This window comes from Catharus ustulatus, chromosome 15 (genome assembly GCF_009819885.2).
Source record: "Catharus ustulatus isolate bCatUst1 chromosome 15, bCatUst1.pri.v2, whole genome shotgun sequence".
NCBI classification, from domain to species: domain Eukaryota; kingdom Metazoa; phylum Chordata; class Aves; order Passeriformes; family Turdidae; genus Catharus; species Catharus ustulatus.
In genome coordinates, this window is record NC_046235.1 from 8602377 (window position 1) to 8622841 (window position 20465).

At 43.0% G+C, this 20465-nt stretch overlaps 1 protein-coding gene across 11 annotated transcripts in view; it reads left to right on the forward strand.

Annotated features, from left to right (window-relative positions):
* Positions 1-20465, forward strand: part of RAPGEF6 (Rap guanine nucleotide exchange factor 6) — a 129682-nt gene that overhangs the window by 43469 nt on the left and 65748 nt on the right. For all 11 annotated transcript variants that reach the window (XM_033073095.1, XM_033073100.1, XM_033073097.1 and 8 more), the window contains exon 6: positions 5405-5548. In XM_033073095.1, the coding sequence (XP_032928986.1) occupies positions 5405-5548 (144 nt within the window). The remainder of the gene's footprint in view (positions 1-5404; positions 5549-20465) is intronic.

Consider the following 20465-nt stretch of genomic DNA (forward strand, 5'->3'; position numbering starts at 1 on the left):
AAGCTTGATGTTACCATCCTTCATGTCCAGAATTCCTTCTGCTTCTTCAGAACACTTTTTGTTACTGCCAAGTGCATATATAGATGTGTATATATATACGTGCTTAGGGAGTGTAGCTTAGTCCTTCCCAGGTTGTTGTACACATGCTGTGATCAGTTGGAATATTAGGATTGCTTTTCCATAGTGAAGACCGATGTTGTATCCCAGCAGTGTGCCTGGGGACACAGGCAGATCTCTTCCAACTTTCACCTTAGATGTTTTTGATGGAGCTGAAACAAAGCCATTTGTTGTGCTGAGAACCCATGTGTCTGTTAATCAGATTCTGATCTCCAGACTGCTATTGATTTAACTGCCCTAGATATAGATACAGTAACATTAAAACTAATACTTGACAGTGTCTCTTACTGAGCATGTAAATATTCAGCTTCCATAAAATATTTGTTTCTCACAGTGCATTACCAGCAGGGATGTCAGCAGTGTCCTGTACCAAGTCCACTTGCTGTCCTTTGTGCAATTTGCTCTGTGCAATGTCAGTCTGACTCTGCTCGTGGGCTCTGATAGCATCAGTAATATGCTCTGTGCTGCAGCACGTATTTTAAGCTACAGTTTGCCATGAAGTGCAGGTTAAGAGTGCAAGATACCTCTCTGCATGATCTGAGTGAAACAGTTAATTAGTTTTATTTTGGATTGTCCAGTCTCTTCACAAAGCTGTAATTCTGGGGGGATGATTTATGGCTGGAGGGATGCCACAGGACTATTGGGTGGCAATGTATACAGCCATGTCATGGGACTGCCCCAGGCCCTCTGGTTTGCATTTGCTGCTTTGCATTTTTACTTCTTAATTGCAGCTGGCAAGGATCTGGTGTGCTGAACTGAGCATCTGGTATACTGAGTGTGCCTGAGTGCTGTGCCTGGGCTGAGCTGAGTCTTGCACCTCAGTGCTCCTGTATCATAGTGACAAACACTTCCTAGTCGTATCTATTATTAGGTGTTAGGAAGAAGTTCTTCCCTGTGAGAGTGGTGAGGCCCTGGCACAGGTTGCCCAGAGAGGCTGAGGCTGCTCCATCCCTGGAAGTGGTCAAGACAATGTTGGATGGGGCTTGGAGCAACCTGTTTTAGTGGAAGACTAGACCAACCTAGTCTGACTGGTGCCTTCACTCACTGCACTGCAAGTGCATTTATAAGTTTACGTAAAAATGTTTCATGGGCAAAGGAAGTCTTAAGAAATACCTACATCCTTCTTTGGTCATATTACCATTGCAATTAAAAATAAAAAAAAAGGAAATAAAAAAGGAGCTTCTGTGCAGTGTGTGCTTCCAGAAAGAAACTGATACTGTTGAAATATTTATTGAATAAACTAGTGTTGTGTGTGTAACTTGAGTAGGCCCAACTGTGATTACTGTTTTCAGGGGAACACAGTATCACAGTATCTGGGGAAGCCAGCATTGGCCATGTCAGCAGCCTCGCACACTGCTGGGTGTTCCTGGAGACAAAGACACTGCCCAGACAGCTGTTTGCTCTGTTTAAAATCTCCTGAATTGTCTTTAACTGTAATTAAGTGCCAGTGAGAGAATAGAGACACTTGAAAGTATTTTACATTCTTCTCTGGAACTTCAGTATCATTTTCCATAGGAAAATCAGAGAATTGAAAGTGCAGAGTAGTTTTCTCATTATATTTATGATCATATTTTACAGATAAATGTAGCTAAAGATACTATTAGCTGCATTTTCTAGGAAACACTTCAAATAGTGTGAGAAAAAACCATCAATGTGGTGGCATGTACCTTACTTATGATCTGCACTGACACAAGGTGTACTGGAGTTTCAGTTCCCTGACTAACTCTTATTAATTCATCTTAATTCTTTTATTTTATCTAGTTTTTAATTTGCAACATACTAATGAGGTTTAATACATAGTGAATATTTATCTTCAAACAAAAGAACTAATTAGCTACTTTAAAGGAGTTAAAGGACTCTATTGTTTCCTGCTGGTGACTGATTTTTTTTAAATTTTTTTTCTCTCATCTCCTGTCATTTTAGAATGTGAATCAGTTTTGTAGTGGGAATCCTCTGGGAGCAGGCCCATTTTAAAGGCCATAAAATGTGGTCAACTTAAGTTAATGAGGATAACAGTGCGCGAATGGGCATTGTAACTCATATTTTTGGAGGCTAAGCAATCTATTGAGTTAATAATAGCCCCATTTATCATTTAGGAAGATGGCCCAGAATTGTAGCATGTCTTGGTGTATTGAAGTGTCATTACTGTTGTTCCTTGGTGCTTTCATTTTCTTCTTTGGATCTATCAGAAGAGTGTGATACTTGCGGGTGGAAAATATTTCATTGCTGGTTTGGACTGCAGAGTGAAACAGGGCAATCTTATGGTTCTCCTTGATTTCTGTGTGGCAGCCAGGGCCTGGGTGAAGCTGGTGGTGTGGGAGCATCCTGCTGCTGCCAGTGTTTGAAGTTAATAAAGAACACTTTTTGATTAGGATATAGTTAATGTACTATTGCAAACTTCTTGGCACAAGAGCACAAGTCTGATGAGGAGCAGCTTAGGGACCTGGGGGTGCTCAGCCTGGAGAAAAGGAGACTCAGTACTTGGACCTCATCACTCTCTACAACCTCCCGACAGGAGGTTATAGCCAGGTGGGGATCAGCCTCTTCTCCCAGGTAACAAAGGATAGAACAAGAGGAAATGGCCTCAAGTTGTGGGCCATTCCACCCAGGGGAGGTTTAGGTTGGATTTTAGGGAAATCTTCATGAGAAGGGTCAAACCCTGGTGTAGGCTACCCAGGGCAGTGATGGAGTCACCATCCCTGTAAGGATTTCTTCGATGTGTAGATGTGGCACTTGGGGGCTTGGTTTAGTGGTGGGGCTGGCAGGGTTAGGGGCATGGTTGGACACGATGATCTTTTGAGTCCTTTTCCAGCCTTAACAATACTATGATACTGTATCAAAAATGAAATAATGGGAAGCAGTCTGTGGGACAGTGTCTCCATCTGACTTGATGGCAACCTGATTCTGCTGGCTCTGCAGTGGCCCAGGGAATCTGTCTGCCCTTTGCTCCCACACTGGGACCTGGCTCACAGCATCCACAGAGAAGCTGAATTCCTCCATAGGAGTGTGATGAGAGTGACACCTCTCTGTCAATGGGAATTTTTAGTTTTAACCAGGTGAAAGCAGGGCTGAGTGAGGTGCCCAGGTGTGCCTACACAGAACATCAAAAGCAGTTCTTGTAGATCATAAGTGTTGACAACCTGGTGGTCAGCTGGACTCAAAATACTGCTCATGCTGGAAGCTCTGTGGCATGGAGGTCTTCCCTGGTTTCCGATTTCCATGTTGTTTTTGCAGTTCACTAATCAAAGGTGATCTCATTTTCCACCACTTGTTTGTTTTGACTTAGTGCTATCAAATTATTTATGCTTAAGTCTTAGTTTTCAGTTAGAATTGTGAAAGAAAAATGGTTTCTTATGTAACTGAGTGTTTGTTTTAATTTAACCATAAAAATACCTGTTTAGTTTGGGGCTCCTTGATAATAAAGGATATCTGTATTGAAAGAGTCTTTGTCAACCTCAGGAGTTTCTCAGGTCCAGGTTAATCTGTTCTGTTGGAGAAGTTCACTGCTTATTTTAGTTTCTATGATATTATAAGACTGAATGCAGGGAAAAAAAAAAAAGGATAATGCATTTATTGAAGGAGCTCACATACAAAAATGAAAAATTAAATCAGCACAGTTTTGGTTATTTAGTGAATAACTGTACAAAACCCAAATTCCTTATTTCTGGAGGACTTCTATACAATTTGAGAGCAACATTGTTTTTAGCCAGAAGTCCGTATTTATGCTACTTGAAAAAAAAACTTTTCTATATCAATCATCTTGAGTGCATTTTTGATGATACTGGGTGACCTGTTTAAAAAGATTTTTATGCTTCTTTTTGTATTTCTACCTGCATGCACTGTATCCTTTACACCCTTATACCATTGTGCTTACAGCAGTGCTGCAAATAGATATCTGAGTGTTGTCCTGTTCTTTTGCAAAGAGGTAGTAAAATTACAGTGAAAAGTGTGGTTTTGCTTTCCTGGGGGAACTCGGCTTTCCTGAATTGTTTTTTGGAAAATATTATGGTGTGAGCTTCACTCTTCTTTTCTAACTTTTCTAACTATTGTATCTTTAACCCATGTTATTTATGTATGATTTCTGTATGGAATCAAAAATAACCAAAAAGATAAGCTCAACTGCTTGTACCTTTCTTAGACCTGAGACAGACTGTAGGCGTTTGGAAAAAGTGATATGGAAGGTAGATGTGATCGTGCTTTTGTGATGGTGTAGTTGGGTTACTTCCTTTTTCTGTCTGTTAAGTCTTTCTAGGTTTCTTTTCTTGGTGTCTTTTGGATTTTTATTTTAAGATCATTTACTTCAGTATGTGAAATGAGAGCTGTGTAAGATCATTCAGAGGTTTTTCTCCTGTTCCAATATTATGGTATTAATGTTTAGGATCTTGCAGTGAAATTTGGAGGAAAAAAATTAAAAAGAAGCCATTGAAGATAGTAGAATCTTCTATATCGTAAATATATTGTAGAGAAAGCTTCTTTCTTGCTGCAGCCTATTTGCATGAATGTCTGCCCTGCTTCCTGCTGGGAAATATTTTTTCGAAAGGTCAAAAGGAAATGGGAAAGGATGAGACTGCTTTTTATAGAAAAAAAGAATTGTATCTATTGAGATAAAAGGTTTCATGTTGACTTTTCCTAACAAAATAAATATACCTATTTTTTAATGTTTACTCAGAAATAATATTTAACATGAAGTTATGAATGAAGTTCCAACCACTCCTCCATAGTCCACTGGAAGTGGTCAGAAGGCAGTGTGACATAGGTGAAGTAGCTGTTTATAAAAAGCTGGAATATTTAAAGTTGTTTGACTGGTACTAGAAATAAATTTTGCTTTAAAAAATTACACTGCTAAAAATAGGGTATAATTCAGTATTTTTGCCAGGCTGTAAATGCATAAAAATGGTAGCTCCTGTGTTGAAAATAAACTTGAAATGAGCAGTGCCTGTAACTCCTTCACAATACATGTGGGTGCAGAAGGATTTCTGCTGGTGAGTGACATTGTTTAGAGGATATGTGTGCTTTTTTTTTTTTTTTTTTTTTTTTTTTTTTTTTTTTTTTCTCTCTCTCTCTCTTAAATACACTATTTCCTGAAAGGAAACTGTGGCCTCCGTTTCATTAGGCACTTCTGAGATGTGCAGCAGTGGTTTCTCTGAAATAACCACGTTTTATCCAGAAAAATTTAGCTGCCCAAACTTATGATTGTTCCTTCCCCATGAACTTCATACGGCTTCATCGACTCTCCGTGCTATGGAAGAACTGGATGTTTAACCAGGCACCTGAACATGTGTTTCAGGTGGAGAACTCTAAAGACAATGAGGAAAACATTTTGCAAAGAGAAGTCCCACTCCGGCAGTCCCGTCGGAGGTATAGGAAGATCAACCAGAGGGGTGAACGTCAGACCATTACGGACAATGCGGATTCCAGCAGCTATGTGTCGGTGAGTCTGCTCTCCCTTGGCCCATCTCTTTGGCATCATGATGTCTGCTTGGCTGGCTGGAATTTTCTTTTGGTGACAAAACTGATGAAGTGAAATAGTCCATGCTTCCGATTTTTGAGAGCACTTTTGTGTTGAGGGGCAGTGAAGTGGTTTGGATTGGAACGCCGTAGGTGGAAGTGAAGGTAGTAATTGGAAAAGATGGGGGTTTTTTGATTTTGAGATCTTCAACTGAGCACTAGGAATACATCTTAACATGCTCACTGGACAGAGAAATGGTCATTCTTCATTTTTTTGTTGGTTTTACCCGGAGTTCTTTTGGTAAGATGTAGGAATTGGTGGGTTTCTTTTTTTTTCCCTTAATAAATTTGAACTGTGATTTAGAGTTATTTGCAAATGTGGATCCATACATCATTGATGCTCTTGTATCTGGTTGTGTTTACTTGCTTAAAAATAGTGTAGTGGTAGTTCAGGCATCAGAAAGAGTAAACTTGTCTGCTAGTTTTAAAGAGCAGCAGAGACTATAAACTCTGCGCTGTGTACCTCTGTGGTTTCAGGGCTGCAAGGTTTTTGAAGGTTTTTTCTTCACCAGTATTTTTCAAACTTCCTGCGTGGTAACAGGGTATGTGTGATGCAGACAAATTTAATTGAAAATAATTGTTCTGGATAATTTGTTCTGCTTTGAAAATCAAAGGTTAAAACCAGTACTAACCTTGAAGTACAAGCCTGGAACTCATGCTCATAAGAGGGAAAAAAGGAAAAAAAAAACAATTTCTCCCCCTTTTCCCATCTTCCTTTTCATCTCCCTAGAAAAGTTGCATTTTCAGTTGATAATGCTTCAAAATATCTGATGTGTGCAGTCAGATATGAGCTTATTTTTTATATAAACTGATAATTTTTCTGCATGTCGGTAGCAATTGGGTTGCAGGTGGTGATTTTAGTCCCTACACGGCATTACTACATCTGTGACAGGAAGAGAATATGCAGCTTGCAGTTTAACGTCCTCTGCCATTTCATTTCTAGAACTGTCACTTGTGTTGGATTTTAGCATTAGTCAGACATTAGTTATTGAAGAAATACTGTTGAGATGGTTGAGAGGTGTTGGATCCTCACGCTCTGGGCAGGTATGCATAAAGCTTTATTAGGAATTAAATCCCAGTCTGTGTATGACAGAATCTTTCTGTCTCTTTGGTGTTTGTGCCGTTGAGTAAGCACACAGATAGTAATTCTCAGGTTTTATTGCTAAGAGTAGGAGAGTCCCAAGAACAGCTGATGCTGGTGCTACCTATGCAGCTTCCCTGGAGGGATGCGTGAGAAGGGACTTGGCATCTTTGTTCTGAGGAGTACCAAGTTTCACGGCTTCGTGAATGATTTCAGAGGCTGTCAGTTATAGCTGCAAGGAGTCACTGTGGTGCGCTCACAAGACTGAGGTTAGTCAACAGATGATGTCCTCATTGAGATTTTTCTTCAAGTTGGTTTATTTTTCTTCATGTTGATTTTTTCATTGTTACACCTGTGCCTATATAGTTGCTTGTTGTAAACCTGGTGGCTTCCTCAGATTTGTGAATATATTTGTGTGTGTATGCATATATATATATGTACACACACACATATATATATGAGGCATTTGATGGAAAATGGTATAAACTTCTTAAATCAGCAACACATTCATAAATCTGCTTTTTGTGTCTGTTAATTAGGAATATATAAGGAGAGTCCTGTAGCACTAAGTGTTTTCCTGGATGAGTGAGTGCTAAGTGGCAAGGACTAAACAAACACCTCTGTGCTACCAAATCTCCAAGATTTTGGGGTTTTAGCAGTCTGAATTAAAAGTACCAATCCTTGCTTTGTAGACTGTAAGCTTCTAATTGGAAAGTGTCATACTCAGAGTACTTAACGTAGCAAAACAAAATTTGTGGCTCAACAGATGACTAAGGAAACAAAACACAGTAACAAGCTGCCTGTGTGACAAGTAAGGAAAAGTTTGTATTTTTCCATATTCCATTTTAAACTAGTAAAGTAATAAATTTATTTTAGGTATAGTTAGTTTTAAGCCTATATGAATGTGCTCATACATTGTTTCCCAGTGATCCTGAAAACAGATTTCATGGTGTAACCTTTTATGTAGCCCATGAGAGAAGGGTAGGATCATAGAATGGTTGGAGTTGCAAGAGACTTTAAGATAATCTAGTTTCAACCTCCTGCTCTAGGCAGGGGATCAGGATAAGGAGGAGGGTAAGTCAAACTTCCATTTTACAGGAACTTGCAGTAGGGTTTCTGTCAGAGTGGGAAAAGTGTTTACAAACTCTCTAGCAGATATCCTGTCTGGCATAATGCTCATGAATGACCACAAAGTTGTATTTCACTCTCCAACCTGTTGCTGAGTTCTCTGTCACGGGTGCTGAATGCAGCCTCATGGGGCTTTTGTCAGTACTGTGTGCTTGGGGAAGGGCTTGGAGCTTTCCAGCCTCCACATGGACTCCAGCCTGTCTCCTGTGGTTGATGCTTGAATACTTAGTATGACACCATTTAAGTTTTTACATGCCTAATCCCTCATATATGCAAGTACAGTAATGTCACGATTATAAGCTGCACCTGATTATAAGCCGCACGTCCGGGTGTCGGCAACGTTTAGGTCTTCGTCAATATATAAGCCGCATCTGATTATAAGCTACACTTTTGTTCACAGCGAACTTTCACAAAGTTGCCAATTAGTAACAGAATTGCGGGATCACGGGGTTTACTGGCAGGTGCCGACCTTGGAAACATTATTTCCAAGCGAAAAAAGATACAGACAATAGCTGTGGCAGCGTACCCTGCAAGTTTTATTTACAAGCAGAAAATGATACAAACAATAGTGTGGTCATTTTGCAGGCATTTCCAACGGATCCGCGTTGCCTTTAAACAACTGCTCAGCCGCACAGGTGGGCAGGGAGCCGGGCAACCGGGTGAGTGGGGAGCTGGGCAGCCGCGCAGCCACGCAAGACTGAAAACACTGAAAAAATACAGAGAAATATCACGGGCTCGAATCGGCAGCGCTGCCCCACCGCCGGGGCCACGCGGGCTCTGACTCGGCTCGGGGCTGCTGCAGGCTTGCACTTCTGGGTTGGAAAATTTCTGAACATCGTTCATGTATTGGCCATTCCGGATTACAAACCACACTTCCAGGTTCGGACCAAAATTTTAGTCAAAATGGTGCGGCTTATAATTGTGAAATTATAAAACTCAGATCCTTTAGGTACTGAAATTCACTACTTTTTAAACCGAGCTAGGAACATTTCCTTAAATATAAGGTTTCTTGGGTTTTCTTTTAAGGGGAATTATCTATACAATCTCCGTTAGCTCCTTGGAATGTAAATCTCTGCACATTAAATATACCGTGATTATATTTATAATTAAGGGTAATCCGTGTTTTGTAAAACATTACCTGTTGAACTGTGACATGGGCTAACATCTTCTCACATGGAGTACTTGTTGTTAGTGCTGCAACTTGTTCTGTAGAAATACCTGTTTGGCCACAAAACTGAGATTTATGCAGTTACTTTAAATAATGTTTTAATTTATTGATACTATCCTTGAAGCTCTTCTTTTCTCTTATACCTCTTAATTAAGTAAAAGAGATCTAGCTTGATTTAATGGTATATCTTCAGGATAGTTGACATTCAAATTATTATGGGTATCTTAAATTTCTTCCCTCCCTGCCTTCCCCCAAATGAGCTAATGTTATACATGGATCATTTGGTTGGTTTCTTTGATGAAGGTGTTACCATTTAGATGCCTTCTCTACATTTTTGTGGTTCATAGAATAGTATTATTTCATAAGAGCACTGGTTTTCTGCAGAATGGACTATTTGTAGTTGTTTGTTGTTGTTTGGTTTTTTTTTTCCCTTCCAGGTAAATACATGCTGACAGTGTTCTTTCTTTTCCCTCAGAGTGAACAGGTTTATGTTTCTGTCTCTGTTTTTAAAGTGCAGGGAATGCCAGCACTGTTCTGGTGCGTTGGTGATAAGGCTGGCCTCTCCTCCAGATCCAGAGTGCACCCAAGCCATGTTGGGGCTCTGCTGGGTCTGGGGATTCTTCCTTTCTACAGCACAGCAGGCCAGCCAGATCTCAAGGACAATTGTGTATTTGGCAAAACACTAATGTGTTTTTTTCAGGGTACACAATAGCACTACTGCCTATGAAGGGCTGGAGGAGGTGGCTCTGTTGTGGTGAGTCGCATGTGAAGCCATGGCCCCCGTGGCAGCCCCGAGTATGTATGGCTGTCAGTGTGCCTGAGGCAGGTCTGAGCATCCCCATAATTAATCACATCTCTTCATCTCTGGGCATTTCTGGCCTTTTCCATTTTTGTCACTTAGTAATTTGCATCTTGCACATCACCCCCACAGGAATGTCCTGACTGTGTGGGGAGAAAGTGAGTTGGGACACATTTGGCAAAAACTCTTGCTCAAAGTGAATGAATTAGGAAGAAATGTACTGTAGATGCCAGCTCTTGCTTCAGATCTGATTTGTTAGCATGATTGAATAGCTTGGTGGCGATAAGTATCCAACCAGGGTACTGGGGTCATTGCAGTAGAGCGGTGTCGCAATGGAGATGAGTGAGTCTTTTCTATTCTCAGTCTCAACCCAATCAATGCAAAATGTGTTTTATGATTACAAAAGAAGAAAGTAATGGTATAACCATGTTTTTTACTTGCAAAGAAAGAAGTAATTGTGATAATCTCTGTTAAACTATATCCCAAACTCCTATGCTCATGCAGTAGGAACTTGCAAAACTGCAGCCAGAATAACAGCAAGTGACCTTTTTTTTTTAAAGTATTATCATTAAAAAGTTCTGGTGCTTTATAAAAATGAAATTGCTGTTTTGATCTTGGATCAAGTTAATAGGAAAGTAAACAGTTCAATTATTTATCTTCACAGTTAAAAAATCAAATCTAAGATAGTAAGTTTTGCATTTATGTTTCTGGCAGTGTTCAATTCCAAACAGGGTTTAACAGTTCAGTACAAATTTCCATATGACTCAAATCTGTAAATGCAAATCTTTTTTTCGTTTCAGTAAATTTTTTCTAATTCATGTTTATGGTCAGTAATTTGAGATTGTGGACTCCCCATCCCTGGAAATGTTCAAGACCTAGTTGGATGGGGCTTGGAGCAACCTGATCTAATGGAAGCTGTCTGTCCCTGCCTTGGGAATTGGAACAAGATGATCCTTAAAATCCTTTCCAACCCAAACCATTCTGTGATTCTATGCATTTATTACCCATAAACATTTTTGCCAAGTCTCTGTGATTTTTTTTTTTATTTTCAAATTACAAATATTTGTAGCTTTAAAAATAGTGTATGATCTAATGCCTGTTTCTGTGGAGTTGTGACAACATACAGAATTTTTTCACCTGTTATTGTAGAGCAGAATAAAGAAATTAGTACCAAACTTTAGTAGTAATCCACTTTCTCAGCAATGCAATTTTTTAAATCTACAGTAAGAGGATGATGAGGTTTAAAAGATTCATTATTAATACTGCGTTTTATGGACAGTATCTTAATATTTGCACTAAGTAGAATTTGTCCTGGAGCCTTGTAGAAGCATTTATCTTCAGAGAAGTCTGTCACTGCAGACTGCTTGAGTGGCAAGTTTCTTGTTCTTTGAGCCTTACTTAATGTAATGCTGTCACGGGCTGGAGGTAGAATGGGGGGGGTCTCATAATTGGAGGGAATTAAGTCACATTTCAATATACTGGATCAAACCCATTAGGTGCTTTACCATTACCAGTCCTTTTCTTTTTAAATGCTGTGAAACACTCTGGGTCTTTTATAATCTACTTTTAACTACCAGATAAATTTGCTGAAATTGTACCTTTTATTGATATAAACCGAGTGAGACTGACTTAGAGCATGTCTCCAGCTGCCTGTTGTTAAACCTGGACACAGCAATGATGGCTTCTGTTTATTTGGAGTACCAGTTTATTTTGATGAGGCTGTGGCTGAAATGACTAGTTCTTGAGCTGGAGGATGGTTCTCTTTGCAGCTCATTGCTTTTTATTGTGTTTGTGTCCACACTTCCTCTTTTTGACACTTTAAAAAAATACTTGACAGAATTTAAACTATATTAACTAATGACATGCTGAAAGAGTGGGGGCTATGCAGCCTGGAGAAGAGAAAGCTCTGGGGACATCATAGGGCACCTCCCAGTGCCTAAAGGGGCTCCAAGAGAGCTGGAGAGGAACTTTGGACAAGGGCTTGGGGTAATAGGACAATAGAGGATGACTTCAGGTTGGCAGAAAGAGTAGGTTTAGATTGGTATGAGGAAGAAATTCTTTACTATAAGGGTGGTAAGGCCCTGTCACAGGTTGCCCACAAAGGTTGTGACTGCCCCATGCGTCAAAGTGTTAAAGACCACGTTTGATGTGGCTTAGAGGAAGATGGGATAATGGAAGGTGTCCCTGCCCATGACAGAGGCTTGTGACTGGTTGTTTTCTAAGATCCCTTCTAACCCAAACTGTTATGTGATTCTATGAATTAAAAGAGAATTCAGGTCTTGTTGAAATCCATGGGTCTTGCAGTGCACTTAGAGGATTAATTAACAGAAATTAATGTTGTTATTATCTCTCCAGAGGTGTTGTGTGATACAAAGAGATAAGGGAGGTTCCTTCTTCCTGATGCTATTTTTTAACAACATGAGGATTTTCTCTAATCTGTCTTTAATTTCGCATGGCCTAGGTGGGATCCCAGCTCTCAGGTGCTCAGGAGCAGGCATGTGCTCAGGTTCCAGAGCATGTGCCTGAGCCTCTGTTAGCCAGGCACTCTGTGTGGGACAGGACCCTGGAAAAGCCCGCATATACTGTCCCTGTTTGCAGCTCTTGCAAACTCCTGCATATGTGTTTCTTGCTTCTGTGATCGAAAGAAGCAGCATCTGCAGTGTGTTCACTTCCTGTGTGGGCTCCTGTGGGTTTGATTTGTTGTGGGCTGTACACAAAGGGCGTGTGGGTGTGTATCCGGCACTGTCTGGCGAAGGAGAGGAGATGTACAGTAATTTCATGATTACAAGCCACACCAATTATAAGCCGCACTTCCGGGGCGTCAGCAACATTTCGTTTTTCCTCCATATATAAGCCGCACCGGATTGTAAGCTGCACTTTCGTTCGCAGCGAGGATCCGTGTGCAACTTTCACAAAGTTGCCAATTAGTAACAGAATCGCGGGATCATGGGGTTTACTGGCTCGACTCGGGGCTGTGCAGGCTCGGATCGGCCCCGCTTTTCCCCTGCCAGGGCCAGGCGAGCTCAGATCAGCCCCGCTTTTCCCCTGCCAGGACCGTGCACGCTCGGATTGGCCCCGCTTTTGTCCCACCGGGGCCGTGCGGGCTCGCACTTCTGGGTTAGCAAATTTCTGAACCTCATCAATATATAAGCCGCACCTGATTATAAGCCGCTCTTCAGGTTCGGACAAAAATTTTAGTCAAAATGGTGTGGCTTATAATTGTGAAATTACTGTACATGGATGGAGCTCTGTGCATTCTGGAAAGGAAAATTACTGTTCGGCTGGGCTTTGGGGGTGGGAGAAGAGGCTGTGAATCAGGTAGCGGTTAAGCAGCTCTGTTAATGAATGGTGTAAAGGTGTCTGATTCTCAGGCCAGACATCTGGGGAAGGGTCTGCAGCATGAGTCTTGATGAGGAGCAGCTGAGGGAGCTGGTGGGGCTCAGCCTGGAGCAAAGGAGGCTCAGAAAGGACCTTATCAGGCTGTACAACTAACTCCCTGACAGGATGCTGGAACCACATGAGGGTTGATCTGTTCACGCAGGTAACAAGTGATGGGATGAGCAGAAACAGTGTCAGGTTGAGCCAGGGAATATTTAGGTTGGATATTAAGAAAAATTTCTTCAGAGTTATAAACCATTGAAACTGGCTGCCTAGGGCAGTGGTGGAATCACCATCTCTGGAAGTGTTAAAAAAATCCGTGGGTAAGGCAGTGAGGGCGTGGTTTAGTGGTGAACATGCTGGTGGTACTGGACTGATGGTTGAGCTTCCTGATCTTGGAGGTCTTCTCCAGCCTTAACGATACTGTGATTGTATGATTCTACTGCTTCACTGGTGGAGCTGGAAACAAACTCTGGCAGGGTGACACTGGCATCCAGCATGGGAACCCGTGCTCATTATCTTAAACTTGCTCTGATCTGCTGTCATTGGGCACTTGCCTCTGCTTTTGTAAAGCAAGGTGGGAAAATCACCAATGGCATGTTCTCTCATACTTTATTTTACATATTGATTTTGTCTCCTCATTTTGTCAGTAGTGTTACTTTCAAGGGCTCCTTGAAAGTCTGCCACTGATTATGGTGGTCATTAGCAAAACACCAATCCTCAAAGTGTGCTGTGCATTAAAAATCATCCAAGGAATTTTCATTGACCACTGGTGTTTCCTAATCCAATTAATGAGCGCTTGCAGTTTCAAGCAAGTAATGACTTGAATAGGCTGTGCAGAAAGTACAGAAATACTTAATGAAAATAGTGTCCTTTGGTTAAAATCTGTGTTTTTCAGGTTTCTTTTTTAAACTAACAATGTAATGGAACATCTCAACCACTTCCATTATGGATAACTTGGGATTGTTTTTCAGACCTTATATTCAGGAGTTTCCCTAAAGATTTTATGGACTTGACAAACAGGTTATATGTAAACTGTGATTTACAGGAACCACCTCAGTTTGGAGGTGACGTGTAGCTGTGTAACAGCAGTTAAGAGCAATGCACAAATGAAACTGCATCAGACTGAAACTGAGAAGGGTTTATTTTAAGCAAGCACCTGTACTTACTGAAGTCTGGCAGTACTTTTACATCCCTTCTCATAGCCCTGGGGATAGCCTGTGGTGGGGGGTGATGACAGAGTGTTGGATATGGCATCTTTCTGTTGCAGACATTGTCCTGCCTGGCCAGGCTGTGGCTTCAGTCCTGGCACAAGGAGTTGCAGTTAGGAAGAGTACTTTCTGAGGTTGGTAATAGAACCTATCTTCTTTGCTCTTCAAGGCCAGGTTGAACAAGGCTTGAAACAACCTGGTCTAGGGGACAGTGTCCCTGCCCATGGAAGGAGGATTGGAACAAGATGAGCTTTAAGGTCTCTCACAGCCTGTTCTCTGATTCTTGTTTCAAAGACTCGTTTTTGAACCTTTCTCCCTCTCAAGTACAGTAGTTTCACGAATACAAGCCGCACCATTTTGACTAAAATTTTGCTCCCACACCGGAAATGCGGCTTATACTCAGGAGCGGCTAATATGTGAATAGTTTTCTGACATTTACAACCTCAGAAGTGCCAGCCAGGGTGCCAAGTCGAGCACCTGCTAGTAAAAGCCGGCATTTCGCGATTGTTACAAATTGCTACTCTGTTGCACCGCGGGTGGAGCCTGGCTCCCTGCAGGCAGCACAGGGGGCGGGGAGAGAGGCGGGAGAGCTCGCTCCTTCCCTCCTCTGCCGCAGCCCGGGGGAGAGACGAGGGCGTCCCGTGCCATCATTGCCGCGGCTCGGGGAGGCGTCGGGGGCCCCGTGCCGCCATTGCCGCGGCCCGGGGAGGAGGCGGGGGGCTCTGTCCCTGCCTGCCTCCGCAGGAGCGGGTGGGCTCTGTCCCTTCCTGCCACCATGGGGCAGCGCCGGGCCAGGGCGAGCAAGCCCAGAGTGGTGGCCGGCCCCGAGCAGCCCCGCCGAGCGGCAGCGCCAGGCTGGGCCACCTGGCCCCGTCAGCAACCCCGAGCAGGCCGAGCCTGCACAGCCCGAGCCGAGTCAGTAAACCCTGCCCTGCCGTGGTTCTGTTGCTATTTGGCAACTTTGTTGCATTGCGGGTCCTCGCTGTGAATGACAGAGCGGCTTATACTCGGGTGCGGCTTATTTATGGACAAAAAACAAAATGTTTACCAACACCCGGCAATGCGGCTTATACTCAGTGCGGCTTGTATTCGTGAATTTACTGTAAGTTTAGCAGTCAACTGTACACCTGTCCCCTCCCCAGCTGTTGGGGTGATGATGGGCCCCCGGGCCCCCTGACCCCAGGGTCACCTCACAGCAGATTTGTTTGTTGCCCTCCCCTCGCTCAACGGAGGAGCAGAACTGCACTTGTTTGTGATAATTCAAGAAAAACTTGTGGATATTTTTACACTAATTTCCTACTTGCAGTCCAAACACATCGGTCTTTTTACTTGGTGACCACTCTCACCAGGAAACCTGGAACTGTTTGGAAGCAGATCCAGAGCACAGTTTGTCCTTTCCAGGGAAATCATCCTGCTCTGTTGACTGGGGTCAATCTGGAGAGTTGCCCAGACCTTGACCTCAGCTAGTGCTGACAGTACTGTGGGAGGGATGTGCTCTTGTGGCAGAAAAATCTTTCAAAACTTCTAAATATTTTGCAAATTGCCACCACAAGAAGTAAAGATCCAGTCATTACTGTGCTCTCCACACAATAATCACTTATCTGTTTATTTTTCCTTTTACCACATAGACAAATTTATGCCATGGTAGAAATTAACTCAGTTCCTGAGAAAATATTTTATATAGCATGTTCAGAGAGTTAACCTCTGTTTTGATGGACCCTAAGGGTTTGGGTGGCAGTTCCAAAGTCATTAATTCTTTATAAGCAACCTCTTATGCAGACTCAATGGAGAATGATGTGTGGGGGTTGTACCCACTGCTTATAACTGCACTCGGGGTTGATGGTAAAAGATGCTCTGCACGAGAGAGATGTTTTGTTCCTCTTGGAGACTTCTACTGTGTGTGAGTTGCAGTTCTTTTTCTGATCCTTGTTTTTGACATTATTGTTTCAGTCTCTTGAAATGACATATTGAGTGGCTTCTTGTAGGAATCTGACAGGGTAGTAGCCAACAAACTAGTCTCCCTCTGTGCAGGGAGATGGTAACGTGCATGGTTCTGTTTTTTATTTCTTCACTTCCATCTGGGCTGCTTCTGTCCAATATGCTCTACTCAAATATAACAGACTTGTAGTCTCACTTGTAGCCAACTCAACCTTTCACTTAGGTTACGTTTCTCCTGCCTTAGAGAAAAGTAGTTGAGTGAAGGGTTATTTTGTATGTTTTGTATGTTACAACTTGTAAAGTTGTAAGTTGGAGTTGGATTGAATGTCACATAGTGCTGAAGGATTTCTTTACAGGGTTATGATGATGTTGTCTTCATCTTTGTGTTCAAGCTAAAATGGATTTCTGATTTAGAATATGGAAATTTGCATCAGTTCAGTCATGTTCTTCATAAGCCTCATGGACCATTTTAGAGATGGAGAATATCCTGAGCAATTTTCAATAAAAATCACCATGAGAAAATGTCAGTGCATAATTATAAGCATTTAGATACTCTGTTTTCCTTGGAAAAACTTGGCATGAAGACCACTGCCTGTATGAGAGAATAGCTAGATAAGTATCTTTGGCATAAAACTGATTACTATCTAATGACATTTAATAGCATTTTAGTTTTATATTTGATATGTGGCATCTTTCTTAATAGTGATATATCTGACTATGCTAGTTTTGCACATATGACATTCAGTGAGGAGGGAAGAAGACACCCACAGAAAAATTTTTTTTAAAAGGAACTGCTGAGAACTCCTCTCTGTCTCACAAAAACCAATCACTAATTAATTTTTAGAATGGACAACCTGTTAAACCACTGAGAAAGCTGCACACGCCTCTGTGAACACACATTTTAAACCAAACAAACTCTGGGAAACTCTCTTCTTTCTTCCTTCTGAATACAGGTAACAGACAGGCCAGGCAGGAGGCTGCTGTGGGCCTGGGGGACCAGACCGAGACGGGCCCTGCCTTTGCTGTAGTGCTAGCAGGGCTGAGTTCCCCCTCACCCCAGCATGGCCAGGCGGGCTTGTGGCGTGACTGAAATGCTGCTGCTGCTAACATCTAGCTGACATTAAGCCCTGCCACTGGCCTGGGCTGTAGCTGCTCCTGGGGTCCAGTGTACCCCTGGGCCCACTCCACTGTGGCCCATGCAGCCCAGTGGGACCAAGATGGGCCCTCCTGGAATTGAATGGAGAAAAAGCCAGAAAATAGTAATTCAGCCAGACCAACCACCACCATTTCTTGTTAGGCCCCTGCTGTCCTGGCCCAGCCCCCTGTGTGGTTGCCAAAAAACACTCCATGGTAAACAGCTCTGGACCACCACCCAGCAGGCATCACATGGCCATCTGCAGGCCTCGCGCAAGATATTAACTCTTTCAGTGCACAGATGAAACCTGCAAGTATCTGTTCTCTTTCTTGAGTGAAAGAAAAGGACAAAGATGAAGACGGGCACAGAAGCAACATGGAGACATTGAGGTCAGACAAGAAGGAAGAGTCAGGTTCCAGCTGGGGGAGGGGATGAGGAGATGTCTTGGACTGAAATTCTCTTGTAAGCTATGGAGAAGATTTGATGGATAAATGAGACACTTTTTTTCCCCTGTACCTCGTGGAATGTGTTTTGGGAGGGATGAAGTGTTCTAACCACAGTCATGAGCACAAGCACCAGTGCTAAGTAAGCAAATGTTGAAGTAGCTGTGATCCCATGGGAAGATTGACAGAGAGGGAGAGAGAGTGATGAAAACCCTTTGCCCTCAGGGAAGAAGAAGAAGACTTCTGCTCCCAGAGCTGAAGATGACTTCAGAGTGAATTTGTGCTTTTGAACAGTTTACAGTAATTTCACGAATACAAGCCGCAGCAATTTGACAAAAATTTTGGTGGAAACCCGGCAGTGCGGCTAATACTCGGGGGCGGCTAATATGTGAATAGTTTTCTGACATTTTCAACCCCAGACGTGCCAACCAGGGCGCCGAGCCAAGCACCTGCCAGTAAAAGCCGGCATTTCGCAATTGTTACAGTGTTACCGTGTTGCCCTGACTCCCTGCAGGCAGCACGGGGGGTGGGGAGAGAGACGGGAGAGCTCTCTTCCCTCCTCTGCTGCAGCCCAGGGGAGGACGGGTGGGGGGGCACTCCGCCATTGCCGCGGCCCGGGGAGGTGGCGGGGGCCCCGTGCCGCCATTACCGCGGCTCAGGGAGCCGACGGGGGCCCCGCGCTGCCATTGCCGCGGCCCGGGGAGGAGGTGGGGGGGCTCCATGTCCACCCGGCACCGCGGCGCGAGCGAGGCGCTCTCTCCATGCCCGGCCGGTGCTGCGGCGCGAGCGGGGCGCTCTCTCCGTGCGAGCGAGCGAACCCAGAGGCAGTGGCCAGCCCCGAGCGGCAGTGCCGGGCTGGGCCACCTGGCCCCGTCAGCAGCCCCTAGCGGGCCAAGCCTGCACAGCCCGAGCTGAGCCAGTAGACCCCGCCCTGCTGCCGTTCTGTTACTATTTGGCAACTTTGTTGCACGCGGGTCCTCGCTGCGAACGACAGAGCGGCTTATATTCAGGTGCGGCTTATTTATGGACAAAGAACGAAATATTTGCCAACACCCAGAGATGCGGCTTATACTCAGTGCGGCTTGTATTCGTGAATTTACTGTAATCCTTAAAAATGAAAATGAAATAGAAATAAAAAACTCATAAATTGACAAGGTCCTTGAAAACAGTTGCAGGGAAAACTGTAAGTTAAGGAAAGGGATTTTTACACTGTGATCAGATTTTCATTCTCCCAGGTGGCTGATTTACTGTGATATTCAAGCCACAAGATAACTGTTTCTTGTGGAGAAGTCTCCATAGACTGAAGACAGAGACTCCTCTTCCTAAATAATTTGGAGAAAGACTATTTTAGAGATGGTAAAGTGACTGATTTGTTTCTGTACGTTGTCAGTGTGAAAGAAAAGAAAGTGTGGCGGGAAAAGTGTTCTAGAGGTTTTATTCTGATTCTTATTATTTTCTTTTTTAGTTTCTGTTAATAAAGTTCTTCTTTATACCCTTCGAAATTTGAGCCTGCTTTGGCCTTCCTTCTAATCCTATCTCACAGCAGGAATGAGTAAATAATAATTCTAGTGGATGCCCTGGTTCTTTAGCCAGCACTAAATCTACCACATAAATTGGTGCACCAGCCAGGAATCAAACCTGGGTTGCAAGAATGGGAATCTTGCATGATACTGCTACACGAAATTGGTATTTCCACTCAGTTTTGAACTGAGTGAAACTGCCACACTGACAAAAATAAAAGATAAAATACTAGACTAAATGGGACCATCACTGTATCTTAATTTGTCATTGTTCCTTACCTTTTTCTTGAAGGTCAGACTTGCATTTTTGTCACTGAGTATTAATGGATTTTGGTCTTACTTGATGAAGTTTCTAGTTGGAGGTAAAGTAGCCACAATACTTGTATTGTCTTAATGATTTTGATTTTATTTCCTTTAAAGTTTGGTTAGCAGTTGTGGTTTGTCAACTTGGAGTGCAGGTATGGCATCTGGCTCACCCCTTGCTTTGTCTGTTAGATTGAGTGAGAATAGCTGTGGTTTTCCTGCTTGTTTTGACCTCAGTTGAGGGAGGACACCAAATGACAATGGGGAAAACTTTCTCTGAGCATATTCAGCTTTGCATTTTTAAAGGTGATGAAGGCTGGATTTTACCAGAAAATATGAAAGTTTAGAAATTACTGTACTGTGATGCTCCATCTGATGACAGAAGCCTTGCAGAGCTGCTGTAGGGTCTGTGCTGTGTTTCCCCAGCATGACTGGTCTGGGGATGCAGATCTCAGGACCTGCAGACCCTGAGCGCCTGATACCCTACCCCTTATTCCCTGTTCACTCTATTAGAGAACTCAGTGCTGAGCCTGGTTGGTCCCAGCCTGGGTCCAGGGCCAGCTGAGCTGTTTGCATGAAGTTATGTCTGAGCACAGGCAAGTCTGTCAGGCTGGGACTCCTTCCTCTTCAAACTGGATGCACTGATCGCTAATAAAGGAGAGTGGGCTGTTCAAAATTACCTACCCTTAGAAGAGAAATTTTGGTAGGAGGAATCAAATCTCTTCCCTCTTCCCAC